This window comes from Phascolarctos cinereus, unplaced genomic scaffold (assembly GCF_003287225.1).
Source record: "Phascolarctos cinereus isolate Bilbo 61053 unplaced genomic scaffold, phaCin_HiC Scaffold_4;HRSCAF=312, whole genome shotgun sequence".
Lineage (NCBI taxonomy): Eukaryota > Metazoa > Chordata > Mammalia > Diprotodontia > Phascolarctidae > Phascolarctos > Phascolarctos cinereus.
Window position 1 is genome coordinate 216,900,744 of NW_027555847.1, and position 14,487 is coordinate 216,915,230.

General features: G+C 38.1%; 1 protein-coding gene across 6 annotated transcripts in view; it reads right to left on the reverse strand.

Moving 5' to 3' along the window:
• Positions 1-14,487, reverse strand: part of PRKAR1B (protein kinase cAMP-dependent type I regulatory subunit beta) — a 248,302-nt gene that overhangs the window by 96,559 nt on the left and 137,256 nt on the right. For all 6 annotated transcript variants that reach the window (XM_020977318.2, XM_078152905.1, XM_078152904.1 and 3 more), the window contains 2 exons: positions 5,028-5,089; positions 4,233-4,279 (listed from right to left, as the gene is read on the reverse strand). In XM_020977318.2, the coding sequence (XP_020832977.1) occupies positions 4,233-4,279; positions 5,028-5,089 (109 nt within the window). The remainder of the gene's footprint in view (positions 1-4,232; positions 4,280-5,027; positions 5,090-14,487) is intronic.

Consider the following 14,487-nt stretch of genomic DNA (forward strand, 5'->3'; position numbering starts at 1 on the left):
CTTCTCTGGATGATACAGTTTTAAAGAATTGCTTGGGAATTAAGAGATTAAAATGATTGGGGCAGCTAGGTGGCCCAGTGGATAGAGTGCCAGCCCTGAAGTCAGGAGGACCCGAGTTCAAATTTGGCCTCAGACCAAACACTTGACACTTACTATCTGTGTGACCCTGGGCAAGTCACTTAACCCCAATTGCCTAAAACCAACCAACCAACCAACAAACAAACAAAAAAAGAGAGATTAAAATGACTCACAGAACCAGTGTGCATATGAGGGAGGTAGGATTTCAACCCAGGTCCTTCTGACTTTAAGCTTTTTACTATATCATGCTGCCTCAGCTTCCCTTTCTGAGTTCTCACAAAGCATCCCTCTAATGGGTTTCAGAATCTTGCTAAGCATAGAAGTCAAATGGGGGAGGCAGGTAGGTGGCGCAGTGTATAGAGCACTGATCCTGAAGTCAGGAGGACCTGAGTTCAAATCCAGCCTCAGACCAAACACTTGACACTTACGGCTGTGTGACCCTGGGCAAGTCACTTAACCCCAGTTGCCTAAAAAGATTAAAAAAGAACAGAAGTCAAAGAATTTGGACCCATGTTTCCTTACCCCAGGTTCAGTGCTCTTTCTGCCACCCCCTGGGAGCTAAAAAATGAATCATGAGACAGCAAAGTTCATAACTTGGGACCCATTTCCTCCATAAACCTGCCCTGATGGTGGCAGCCCTCCCTGATCTCCTTCCTCTGAATTCCTATAGCACTTTGCAACTTAACCACACAATCCATCACTCAGCAAAATTCTGTCTTTAGTTCTTCCGTCATATCATATGCACTGTCCCTCCAAGCAAATTTTAAGATCTTTAAAGGAGAGGAACTATTTCTTACACTTCTATATATCTCCCCATAACAAGCACTCTATTCCATCCTCAGACCTTTAGGGAGAATATTGTTCCCATTCTCTTGCATCAAATAGCCAGCTGAATATTTGTACTCGATCATGGCTGTAGTTTCTGTTGGCCAGTCTATGTACTTTTTTTTATTTTTCAAAAGAAAAATGCTTTAGCAGCAGGAGATGAATATGTGGTCAAGTGGTTTGAGCACAGGACAAATCAGGAAGTTGTGCCTTCTAATCCTAGCTCCACCACAGACTTCCTTTGTGGCTGTAGCGACTCAACGAGCAAGCTTCTTCATGCCTCAGTTTCTTGCTAAGACAGATCCAAAAACCAATGCAGGTTTTTTCAGTCTGCATAAAAAACCTGCACCAGAAGTCTCAAAGTTAATAAACTGATACTTGCTTAGGTGGAAATGGCCCTAAAAGGAGGAAAATGGCTTTACCTTTTAATTTTCTGTAGTATGACAACCTTTCTGTGGCTCGGACTTAACATGTACATTTTGCCAGCAAGATAGGAACAATGAGTCAGAAGGATTTCCTGTGTAAGTAATGTACTTCCAGAGGCAGAGGGTAAAGTTTTTTCAGTTCCCAGAAAGACTACAATTAGACGGTCAATTTGACACAAACAAACTGCTAAAAAAGTGTTTTCTTTTTTTTTTTTTAATGTAATAACTTTCACTAAAATGGATGCAAACTGCTGCCTGAGGTTCAGTGAGAAGAAAAAATCCTTTAAATAGTCCTCACTGGGTGACATGCAGTCCTACAATGCCATTCATGAAGAGGGAATGCCATCAAGTCTGGCAACTGTGTTCCAGCATTTGGGACTGCATGAGGGTTCAGTACCCAGGCAAACCTCAGAATCAGCCAGCTTTGTGGTACCAGCTGTGGCAAAACTGGAAAGAAGCATACACTACCACAAAGGAGAAATTCTTTGATGGTTTTCTATGATTTGCCAGGAAGACTGTAGGTGGATACTTTTTATAAAGATGACATTTTAGAGAAAAAAAGTGACCTCTCAGTATAACTTGCTAATTTGTTGTTGGGGTTCAGTTCAAGAAGCTTTTAATAAAAACTGGAATGTACAAAAGGTGCTGTGCCGGATGCTAGACATACAAAGCAAAAATGAAATGTTTCCTGCTCTCAAATATACAACATGTACACAAACAAATATTATGCAAGAAAAAAATGGAGGAGAAAGAACCCTAAGAGTAGCTGTTAAGGATTAGGGAAATCTTCAGGGAGGGAGTGCTGAACCTTCAAGGAAGGCAAGAATTCTGAGAGGTAGAGATGAGGAGGGAATGCATTCCAGGCATGGGGAATGGCTTGTACAAGTGCACAGAATGGGGAAATATCAAGTTCAGTGAAGAAGTAGTAGTGTGGTTTGGTTAGAATGCAAGGTCTGTGCAAGGAAATACTATGAAATAAGGCTAGAAAGGTAAATGATTGTTACAAGACTGTACCAATTGATATCAATTGTGCCAATGATTGGTACCAGATCAAAAGTACAAGACTGGAGAGCATTAAATGCCAGTCTAAGGAGTTTGTATTTTATCATATGGGCAACATGGAACCATTGAAATTTCTTGAGCACTGGAGTGTCACGGTCAGACAAATGCATTACAAAGCCAATTCTAGCAGCTATGTGGAGGAAAGATTGAAAGTAAAGAGACTAGAAGCTAAGAATCTATTAAACTATTATGGAAGTCCAGTAAAGAGGTGCTCAGGGTTTGGCTTAGATCAACAACTACATGAGTGGAGAGGGAAGGACAGTATGAAATGCTGTGGAGGTACAACCAATCATTGGCAAGTGATTAGATGAGAGAAGGAAAAGAATCAAGAATGAGTTTCAGGTTTTGAAACTCTGTGATTGTGAAGGTGGTGGTACCTTCAACAGAAATAGGGAAGTTTGAAATTGGAGAGGAAAGGGAATTTGTGAGTTCCATTTTATACATATTGAGTCAAAGAAGTGCAGAGGGTATCTTGGAGAGAGAAGAGAAGAAACTTCCAGGGCAAGAACCCTAGGAAAAATCCATTCTAAGAAAGTAGGAGACGGATGGTGATGTGACAAAGAAGACTGAGAAGGAAAGGTCAGGTAGATAGGAAGAGAATCACTGGAGAAAAACATCATGGAAGCCAAGAAAGGAGAGTGTGTTCCAAAAACGGGAATGGCCAATAGTAACAAAAACTTCAGAAAAGTCAAGCAAAATGAAGCCTCAGAAAAGACCATTGGATTTAAAGATTAAGAGAATGCTGATAACCCTGAAAAGAGTAGCTTTGGTTGAATGGTGGGTCAAAAGGCAGATCGCAAAATGATTGAGAAATGAGTGGGTGATAAGAAAGTGGAAGCTATCAGTGTTGACAATCTTTCCAGGAGTCTGGCAGTGAAAGGGAGGATAGTTACAGGACAATAGTCCTGAACTCCTGAAGGGATGGCAGGGTCATAGTAAGGTTTTTAAAGAAGGGGTAAATCTGAGTGTATTTGTAGGCATTGCAGAAAAAGCCAATAGATAAGGAGAGGCTGAAAATGATTCAAAGAATGATTGATGGGACAAGCCATGGAGAAGATGGAATTATCAGTGCAGAGAGAAAAGGTATCTATGCTAACTAAGGAAGAGCACCTCTTCCTCAGAGATAGGCATAAAGGAGGGAAAGGATGCATGGGAAAGTAATGAGGATTTTAAAACATGAAATAAGGGACAAGAGATAGCCTATGATAGATGGCTGCTATTTTTCAATAGATTAGGAGTCTGAGAGAGGCTAGTTCTTGTGATGGGGGAAAATACTGAGGACTTGAGAGAAGAAAGAAAGAAAAGTTTGAAACTGAGAACATTCCTCAGAGGCCCAAAGTTGGCAACTTGATTGATATTAAGCTTTCTATTCTTAAGGTTTTGCCACAGGGTGAAAGTACAGTTAGGATGGGAAAGCAAACAACAGGTCTTTTTGATTGGAGATTACATACTTCTTTGAGATTTTATTACAGTGGTCAAAAGATCATAGATCAAAAGCAAGAAGAGACCTCAGAAGCCACGTAGTCCAATCTCCTAATTTTACAGATGAAGAAACTGAGGTCCAAGGAGGTTAATCAGGACTTCTGAAAAGAGGAAAGACTAGTGAGAACCAGTGATACTAATCTAAATTGATATATAGTAAGGAGACTGTAGCGAGCACCTTTGTGGTCTACAAAATTTTGCCCATAAAAAATATAATTGATGAATATACCACACAGGCAGAGGCTTCTAATAAGCTAAGCTGGTGCCAGCAATGAGATTTGATAAGTGAAGTTAAAGAGTCATCAAAAAGCAAAAGCAAACAGCGTTCATATTTTCTTGAGGTTAACAGAAAATACTTACATCAACTTCTCCTTGATCAATGACATAGAAATTATCACCTTCATCTCCTGGAGAAGAAAAAAATCTTTTTTAAGATAATATAGAGAGTAGTGAGAAAGTTAAAAACATGTAAGTTACATACACCATTTAAACAGCATTTTCTTTTTTCTTTCTCTCATTGTTTTTCTTTTCTTTCTTTTTTCTTCCTTCTCTCCCTTTCTTTCTTTTCTTTCTCTTTTCTCTCTCTCCTTTTTTTTCCCTTCCCTCTTTTTGTCCTTCCTTTCTTTCTTTTCATTGGGTCTCTTTATATTGCCCAGGCTTAAAGTTCAGGAGCTACTCACAATCCAGCCTCACTACTGATCAACACAGCATTCTCCAGCTCTATTTCTGACCTATACTGGTTAGTCTCTCCTTAACGAACCTTTACCATATTGGTACTGGACTTAGCCACCAATTGGCTTAGCTCATTACAGCCCAGAACTCTCAAGCTTGACTGAACCTCAAGAATTAGCATCCACTAGTACCTGCAAGTATAGCATGGACCACCATGTCTAGATAAATTGCATGTTCAAAATTTCTTCTCATACTATTTAAAAGCAATATTCTGGATTTTATCAATATGGAATACTTAGTGAAGAGGGAAAATTAGGAACAGGGTCATAACAGTTTGCTAAGCACACTGTTCTTAGAACACATTTAATAAATTCTGTAATGCACAAATGATTTTCTTCTTATATTTCTATCAAAACAGAATTAAATAGTGAAATTCCTGCAGACATTTGCTCTTATTCAGGGAAAATACAGGAGGAAAGTTACCTTGCAGTATGACTGTTTCTCCAGCAATATGAGTGACAGGAAACATAGCATCAAATATGTCACTAGAAAACAAAACACATTTGAGTTGCAGTTATATGCATATTTAGAAATTATACTTCTTTATATTTTTAAGTGAAAGGTCAATAAACTGTTCTATTGGCCACTATTTACTAACGAATTGGCTATTTGTTGTTTTTAATTAAAACAAAACAAAAGTTATTTAGCTTAAACTCAACACTGGTAGGGGCAAACGTGAATAAACCTAATAAGGACATATTAAATTTAGAACTGTTACAGCTAATGTTTAAATATATGAAATGCTTAACATGCCAATTCAACCAACTGACATTATAACATAGTTAACATGAACAGGGCACATGAAATGGAAACACTGTGCAAATTAAGCAGCTTGTATGTCGTATTTTCTAAATTTACATGTGAAACTGGCTACACAAACGGTACACAAATCGAATTGCACAGGCTCTAAATTTGTCCAACAATGAGTTGGCAAAGGCAAAATCAAAGTTGGTAGGGAGATGTTTGTTGAACTATGAAATTAGCTGAGTAAATATACATCTCCTAAGGAGTCACAGATGCCCATTGATTAGGGAATGACTGATCAAATCATAGCACATGAATGTAATGAAATAATACTGTTCCATAAGGAAAAAAAATCCAGAGAAACAAGGAGAGACTTGATGCAAAGTAGAAAGCAGAGCCCGAACAATTTACACAATGATTACAATAATGCAAAGGAAAATATCATTGAAAGACATCAAAATTCAAATTAAATGCACTGAGCAATCTAAGTTCCAGAACACTGTTGATGAAAAACACCAGCGGGGCAGCTAGGTGGTACAGTGGATAGAGCACCAGCCCTGAAGTCAGGAGGACCTGAGTTCAAATCCGACCTCCGACCAAACCCTTGACACTTACTAGCTCTGTGACCCTGGGCAAGTCACTTAATCCCAACTGCCTAAAAAAAAACCAAAACCACCACTGTACCACCCCAACCCAATTCAGCAGAGAGACAATAAAAGAAGGAACATCAAATATGCTCTCAGACAAAGTGGTTTTATTTGGTCAGTTTTGCATACCTATATTTTTCTGTTCTAAGGTCAGGTTCTATGAAAATGTGCTGTTAAAAACAAAAACCACCAATAAACTTTTTTTGGGGGAAGGGGGAGTTTGGGTGGTTTCTATTCCACTATTATATATCGTCACACAACTTCATATGTAGGATATGAGAGTTAAGGAATCTAGGAGATTATCTACGACAAGGCCCTATATTTTATATAGAACTGAGGCCCTGAGAGGGAAAGTCTCATCCAAGGTCACACTAATCAACAAGCATTTATTAAACACCTAATGCATGCCACTGTGCTAGAGGCTGAGGATACAAATACAATAAAAGAAATAATTACTATTCTCAAAGGGCCTACATTCTGGGAGAGGGGGTAGCTAACAAAGACATATGTACATAGACACAGAATATAAAGAGAATAAATACAAATTAATATAAGGAAGTTGGACACAGAAGATAGTAATATTTGAAAGAACAGGAAAGATTTCATATAGAAGGTGATACTTGAGAAGCATCTTGAAGAAAGAGACGGATTCTAGGAGGCTGAGTTGTGCATTCCAAGCATATGGGACAGCCAATGCAAAGGGCTGGAAGAGAGGAAGTGGAGTGTCCCAGGAGGAACAGAGAAAAGGTCACGTGACTACTTGTTACATTTTGCTAGATTTATAGAAACAGAAAGGGTTGCAAATTCCTTTCCTTTACAAATATATGGAAAAAAGCAAAGCCTTTAAAAGGATAAAGACTACCCAGTGTTGTTTTTGTATGACTACTTGAGTCTTACAAAAGAGGAGTCACTAAACCATTCCAAAGACCACTGAGCTTTTGATGGCTGTTAAAATCCTTAGGTAGGAAATGCATGCTATAAAATTCTAAGGTTAGCTTATTTCCTGTCCTAACTGGTTTAAAAAATAGTTCTTGGAAACGTGCACTCACCAGTTAAAGGTTGAGACTATTCTTCCCTTCAAGAGAACAAGCTACATGAGTAGTCCTGAGGTGTTAACTGATACAAAGAAGTCAGAGCCAAAAAACATCACAGTACAATTTCTTACAGAATGAACTTTTTGATTTTGTTTTCGAAGATCAAATATTTCTTTTTCACTGCCCTGTTCACAATCCAGGATATTCTTTTTTCTCTCAATTTTCCTTTAGGTTCTGGTCATTACCTAGCTGCCATTAAGCTGCATGACCTTGAACAAATACTTAACCTCTCTAGGCCTCAGTTTCTTCTTTTGAACTAGATAACCTCTATTATCACCTCCATCTTTAATATTCTATCTTATAATTCTTATAATAAAATAATAGAATACTTATTATAATGTAATAGTATAATAACATAAGAAAAAGTATGTTTGCTGGCTAAAAAGTAGATGAGAAAACAGTTGTATTGTGGACCCTCTAATACTTACAAGCTTGCTTTTTTTTTTATTGAACAGTTTATAAAACGCACCAATCTTATTTAAAGGAAAGCTCTAATGAATGTAACTGAAGTGTGCTGGTAAATGATTAACAATCAGCTTTTCTAGGGGGGGAATGTAGGCATGACACACTTTTAAGCTTAATCTACACTGATCTACCTTTTCTCCATCACTTTCTTAATTCAAGACTTAAAATAATAAATCGAGCCCTAATTTATAGTACTTGCCAACTTTCATATTATAAATGCTCACACTGAAAATATAATAATCAGCTCTCTTGAGTTGGCTCAAGCATACTACATATTATTATTGTATATTCATAAAATTACTAGTAAATAATAATGTTATTACTATTATTGTACAATAAGAATTGCCAAATATGAGAAATTCAGAGAAATGCTGGAAAACTAGAACTGATACTGAGTGAATTAAGTAGAACCTGGAGAATAATATACACAACCACCATAATATTAAAAGGAAGCTTATCTCTGAATAATGGTGGAGACCATTCTTGGTCCCAGAAAATAGATGATGAAATGTATCTTCCTCCTCTTGACAGAGAAGCAAGGGATAATGGGGACAGAATGTTGCACATGTCATCACTGTATCATCTGTTTTTGCCTAATTTTTTTTCATTATTATAAAGTGGAGTTCAAGGGGAGGGGGAGATATGTCAAAAAATGAGATATAAAAACAACACAACATTTTAATAATGTCATTTCCCTCCCCCAAAAGAAATCGATTATCTTTTAACTCCTGCCTCCTTAGGAGTATAGTTCTTCCCACTCTCTCCTGAATTTGGCTTGGAAAACTTGGATTTGTATATCATCTAAGAAAGGGTTCTTAATTTTTTGTGTGTCACAGACCCATCTGGCAGTCTAGTGGGACCTATGGACCCCTCCTCAGAATAGTTTGTAAAAATTCATAATTGAAGGAAATGCTAAATTTTAGCTACAGTCAGTCAGTAAGCATTTAATAAGTGACTGCTGTGTGCCAGGCACTGAGCTAAGTCTAGAGATACAAAGAAAGGCAAGGGATAATGCCTGCTCTCAAGTAGCTCTCAGTCTAATGGGGGAGATAATATGAAAAATAAAGATGTGATTTTTTTTTTCTCATCCAAGTTCACAGACCCCCTGAAATATAATCACAAGACCCCTGGGGGTCCATGGAACCACATTAGGAGTCCCCTGATCAAAGGGGTGCCCAGCTACACTTTCATTCTCTCTTCATGGATAAAATTGAATTGTTAATTGAAGTCCTTATTTTGGAAGACTGAGCTCTCTCTACATCCCTCAACCTGATACAGAGAAACAAAAAATTACAAATCTTGATCTGGCTCCACACTATGCCAAGCACTCTATGAAGTAAATTAAGAAGGTACAGCACTCTTGTCCTCTAGAAGTCTCTGAATGATTCAAATTGGCTTTCTTTCCTGATTGAATTATCTCAAGGATTTCTCTTCTCCCTAATTCACTCTACCTACACAGACACAGCATAAGACAGAAGAGAGTGAATGAGCAGCAGAGAAATTCCAGCTTGTACCATAAATGACAAAAGCCTTTTCTTTTAACACAGGTAATGCCCTTTGACAGCCTCATTTAAAGGAAATGCCTGTTAGACCCATTTTTCCCAAAGATGAAACCATAATGCACCAGATGCCCCTACAACTAATAACTGTAAAAGAAATAAGCCAGCAAGAATTTAGAGTTCTAGCCCATCAAAAGTAAATTAAAACAAGTTCTATCAGCCAACTCTCCCAACTTTCTCCTCGGCTGAATAACTATTTTTCCACTTTCCACATCCTTTCAAACAAAACCCAATCCCTTCCTACTCCTCAGGAATTTAATGGCATTAAAAGGCACTGGCCTTTTCTGTCTTTACTAATGTTGGCATGTACAATAAATTGACCTGCAAAAATAAAAACTATTTTCAAGTTGAATCTAGCAATAGTTTCTTGGGGATTTTAATGCAATCAGTGGCACATGTCTTTAAAAACCCTCACATAATTTGTCTTCCCATCCCCTTATTATCTGTACCACATATTTTGGCAGTTGACTCTATCCAACTTAGAACTTTATTAAATATCTTGCATTTTTCTCTAAATGGTCTGTGTGCATAAGTCTAGTCTCCCCAACCAGAGAATAAACTCCTTGAAGGTAGGCAACAAATCCCATGTTTTTGTCCTTCAAATACAACTAGTTCATAGATTGGACTCAGCCACAGAGAAGCAAACTAAATAACTCCAAACAGGGATTAATCTCACTGCTATATATTATGAAGTATGGGTTTTCCCTCTCAGATCTATTTGATTTTTTAAATTTTTATTTTTAAAAAAATTTCTATTATCAAGCATTTATTTTTTCTCAATCCCACTCCCACACACACATTGAAAAAAGAGAAATAAAACCCTTTGAACAAATATTAATAGTCAAGCAAAACAGATTGTTACATTGGCCACGTCCAAAAAAGCATTTCTCATTCTGCATATTTAGCCTATTGCCTTTCTGTCAGGAGGTGGGCAGCATCTTCATTCTCGATTCTCTTTCCTCAAATGTTGTAAACAGATATTAGCTAACCTCAGGATTCTTGGTACTATTTAGCAACAATTTTTTTTTAATTTTGGATGATGCCTAGTGCACTAAAGACATTAATTTATTCTGGGTATCACAAACTCAATCTCTGGTGGAGGGAGATGAATTCTTCTACCCTCTTTTATGTCTTTCCTTTCTATCTGCTTGTTGGAATGGCTCTAGTGCCCTCCCTCTCTAAACCACCTCCTACTTACTTTGAATTTATTTTATAAATTCTTATGTATGTATATTTTGTCTTCACCAATAGAATGGAAGCTCCTTGAGACTACAGATTGTTTTGTGTTTGTGTCTACATTCCCAGGGCCTGTCATGTAGTTGGTCCTAAAGTGTTTGTTGATTGATTCATCTCCTAGGTTGGCCTCAGAATGAGAGGACCCAGGTTCAAATCCCATCTCTGACACTTTCTAGCTGGATGGTGGTGGGCAGGTCCTTCTGCCTGTGGGACATGTGTGTATTCACTCAGTCATTTTCAGTTGTGTCTGATTCTTGAGGAACCTGTCAGACGTTTTCTAGGCAAAAATACTAGAGCAATTTGCTATTTCCTTCTCCAGCTTGTTTTCACAGATGAGGAAATTGAGGCAAATAATATTAAGTGACTTGCCCAGGGTCAGATAGTTAGTAGGTGTCTGAGACAGAATTTGAACTCATGAAGATGAGTCTTCCTGACTCCAGGCCCGGCACTCTATTCACTATGCCACCTAGCTGGTTTCCTCACCTATAAAATGGGGGTTGCACTTGCACTAACTACTTCTAAGTACTGCTGTGGGAAGAGTGTTTTTCTTTATCTTTCTTTTTATCTTTGTACCCCCCAGGGCCTGGCACAATGCTTAGCACACTGGAAGGCACTCCTTATACTTAATGAGCTTTTGATCTACTAGTAGATAACTGGCCCTTTGGAGAGAAGCATTCAAACTCAACTCTCTCCTAACAGACTATAGGCATGCCACACTTAATGTTTTTAAGGGGTTTCACAAAACATTTTTTAAAAATTTCTTACCAATCAGCAAGTAGTTGGTTCTAAAGGGCCAGATCAGAAAGAGACTGAGCCAGAAGTTAAGTGTGCCACCATTGAGGGAACAGGATCCAGGAAGACACAGCTTCTAAATCTACAGGGCACATTCTTCCATTCTAGATTATAAACAATCAGCCCCAGAATTTCTAATATCTTTGTAGGAGGACAAGGCTAGGCTGAATTGAGAGGCTACAGCTACCTAGTAATAATAGAAACTGACATTTTGGAGGTAAGGTCACCTATGTCTTTAGAAGAAAGTGACATTTGAGACACCCAGAATTGGTGTCCCAAATCACACTATGCTATGTATGCTGGAGTCAATATCATCACAAGTTAGAAGAATATATAATTCAGTGGATAGAGCCTGGAACTAAGAGTTAAACCTGGTTTCCAGTTCTGACTCTGCCAGGGGCAACATTAACTATGGTTGACATTCAAGCGGCACTTTAAAGTTTACAAAAGGCTTTACATACATTAGTTCCATTTAGTTCATGAGTGGCCTTAGACAAGTTACTTCTCTGAGGCAGGAAAGGAAGGAGGGAAAGAAGGGAGGGAGAAAGGGAGAAGTGGGAGAGAGGAAGGAACGAAGGAAATAAAGAAGGAAGGAGGAAGGAGGGAAGGGAGAAGAGGGAAAGAGGAAGAAGAAAGGAAGGAGGGAATGAAGGGAGGAAAGAAGGAAGGAAAGACTAGCCCTGACCAACTTATTACAGGTTCTTCAACAGTTAAGACTGAGAGTGATAATTTTTTTTGGCCCTACAACTTTCAGCACAGTGCATAGAGTTCTGAAGATCTGAATTCAAATCCAGTCTTAGACACTTACTACCTCAGAGATAGGGGCAGCTAGGTGGCCCAGTGGCCAGAACCCCTCAGCTTTAGTAAAATGAAGGAATTAGACTAAATAGCCTGGAAGCTCCTTTCCATCTCCAAGTCTGTGACCGGGTAGATCTAGGAAGAAGCCCTGGGGTATAGTGGCAACAACACTGGCTTGGGCATTAGCATATTTTTCAATCCTGTCTCTGCCACATTAATTAGTTTTGTGACCCTGAGCAAGTCACCTGAGCTGTAGTTCTGAGCTGTAGTTTGCTCATCTGTGAAATGGGGCTAATAATATCAGTGCAACCTGGCTCATGAGGTTGTTAAAAGAAAAGCACTTTGCCAAATGCCAAGCACCAGATTAATGTGAATGTTTATAATAGGGTCTATGGTGTTATCTGTTATATCCCTTCTAAGCAGTAGACAGCTGAGTTGTCCTTGCCTTACATCACACTCATTTCTAGAAATATTGCCTCTTCCTTTTCTTCCCTTTCCTCACTGGAATTAAACCCTCTCCTACTAGCACAGAAAATAGTTAAGCATAAGCATTTGATAAACAGATCACGAGAGCATCCAACAATGTACACAACATTCTGACCTATTCATCCTCTATCTGCCAATTAGGAAAAAAAAAAGAGATGAGTTTCATTTGCTGTCGTCTGGGACCATTATTGGTTTGTTGTTTTTATTTTAATTACTCAGCTCAATTCATCTTAGTGATCTGGGGAGGGGGGGAGGTCTGTTTATTTCACTCTGAAACAGTATACACAAAACCTTCCATGTTTTTCTGAATGCCTCATATTCATAATTTCTTCCCACATAATATCATTCCCTTACATTCAGCTATTTGGCTAGCTGACTCCCAATGGAGGGGTACTCATTTTGTTTCTACTTCTCTGCTACTACAAAAGGTCCTGCCACAAATCACATTACATACTTGTGAAGGAACTTTCAAGTAAGTACAAAGTCAATCTCATCTAATTTTCATTAGAAACCCATGAGGCAAGCAGGTTAAGAATTCTGTCCCAGTTTTACAGATGAGGAAAGCAAAGCTCAGAGAGGTGTGTGATTTGCCTAGCTTCACACAGCTAACTGGAATCAGGAGATCTGAATTCTAGTCAGAGCTCAGCATCTGGGCCCAGTGCTCCTACAAGCTTACTGCCATTTCTAGAAGACCCACTCCACACAACCCTTCCCCCTTAGATACTGAAGTATCCTTGATAAATTAGAAAGTATCCTATTTTATGAGATCTGTTGAAAAGACTACCCTTTGTCATCTACTCCTGGTATTTCTATCAGGAAATTTATCATGTAACCAAAATTATCTTAGTGCCTTCCCTCTGAGCCCCATTCAGTTGTGAACTCCTCAAGAAAAGGAACTGGTGGTGGTTGTTGTTTGTCTTTCTTTGTATTCCCAAAGCTTAGTACACTATCTGGCACACAGTAGGCGCTTAAGACATGCTAGTTGACTGATTGACTAGTCCTCCTATTACAGAGTTTAAGATGGCTTTCTTGTTTTCTTCTCAGCTGAAGAACAGCTAGCTTGTCAATAACCTCCACATAAGAGTCCTATTGTTGAAAACTATTAAGCCCCAGTAGTACTAGATTTTAAATTTCTTACCGGTAATTTGAATGCAGATCGAAGCATATTATTTGCTTTTTTTTTTCTCTTCTGTTGAGTTTTGTTTCCTCTTTCTGGTGGTTCCTCCTACTGGTTCTAATTCTTACTTACAATATCACTAATGTGAAAATATGTTTAATAGGAATGTGTGTGTGTATATATATAGCCTATATCAGATTGTGTGCCATCTTGGGGAGGGTAGTGGGGAGGAAGGGGGAGAAAAATTTTAAACTCAAAAGCATATGGAAGTAATTGTTGATAAATCAAAATAAATTAATAAAAAAAGAAAAAATTTCTTATAGGTAGAAATTCTATCTTACTTTTCTTTTAAATCTCTTCCAGAACCTAGTATAATGTATTGTATGCAATAGGGACTTTCAAAATAATTGTTAAATGAATGAATGACTATATTTTTAGCTGGTTCTGAACTATCATGGGTGTGTCATCCTATTAGCAAAAGCATCAGAGAAAACTGTCATCTGCAACAGTAAAAAGTGGTACCAATCAATCAATATTTCTTATTAAATACATATTAATTGCATTGTTGATGGAGTTGTGAACTAATCCAACCATTCTTGAGAGAAATTTGGAACTATGCCCAAAGGGCTACAAAACTGTGCATACCCTTTAATCCAGCAATTTCATGGCTAGGTCTGTATTCCAAAGACATTTTTTTTTTAAAGGGGCAGGGAGAAAAAGAAATCTATTTGTACAAAGAATATTTACAGCAGCTCTTTTTGTGGTGGCTAAGAATTGGAAATTGAAGGGATGCCATCAATTGGGGAATGGTTAATCAAGTTGTGGTATATGACTGTGATGGAATACTATTGTGCTCTAAGAAATGACAAGCGGGATAATTTCAGAAAAACCTGGAAAGACTTACATGAACTGATGCAAAGTGAAGTGAACAGAATCAGGAGAACA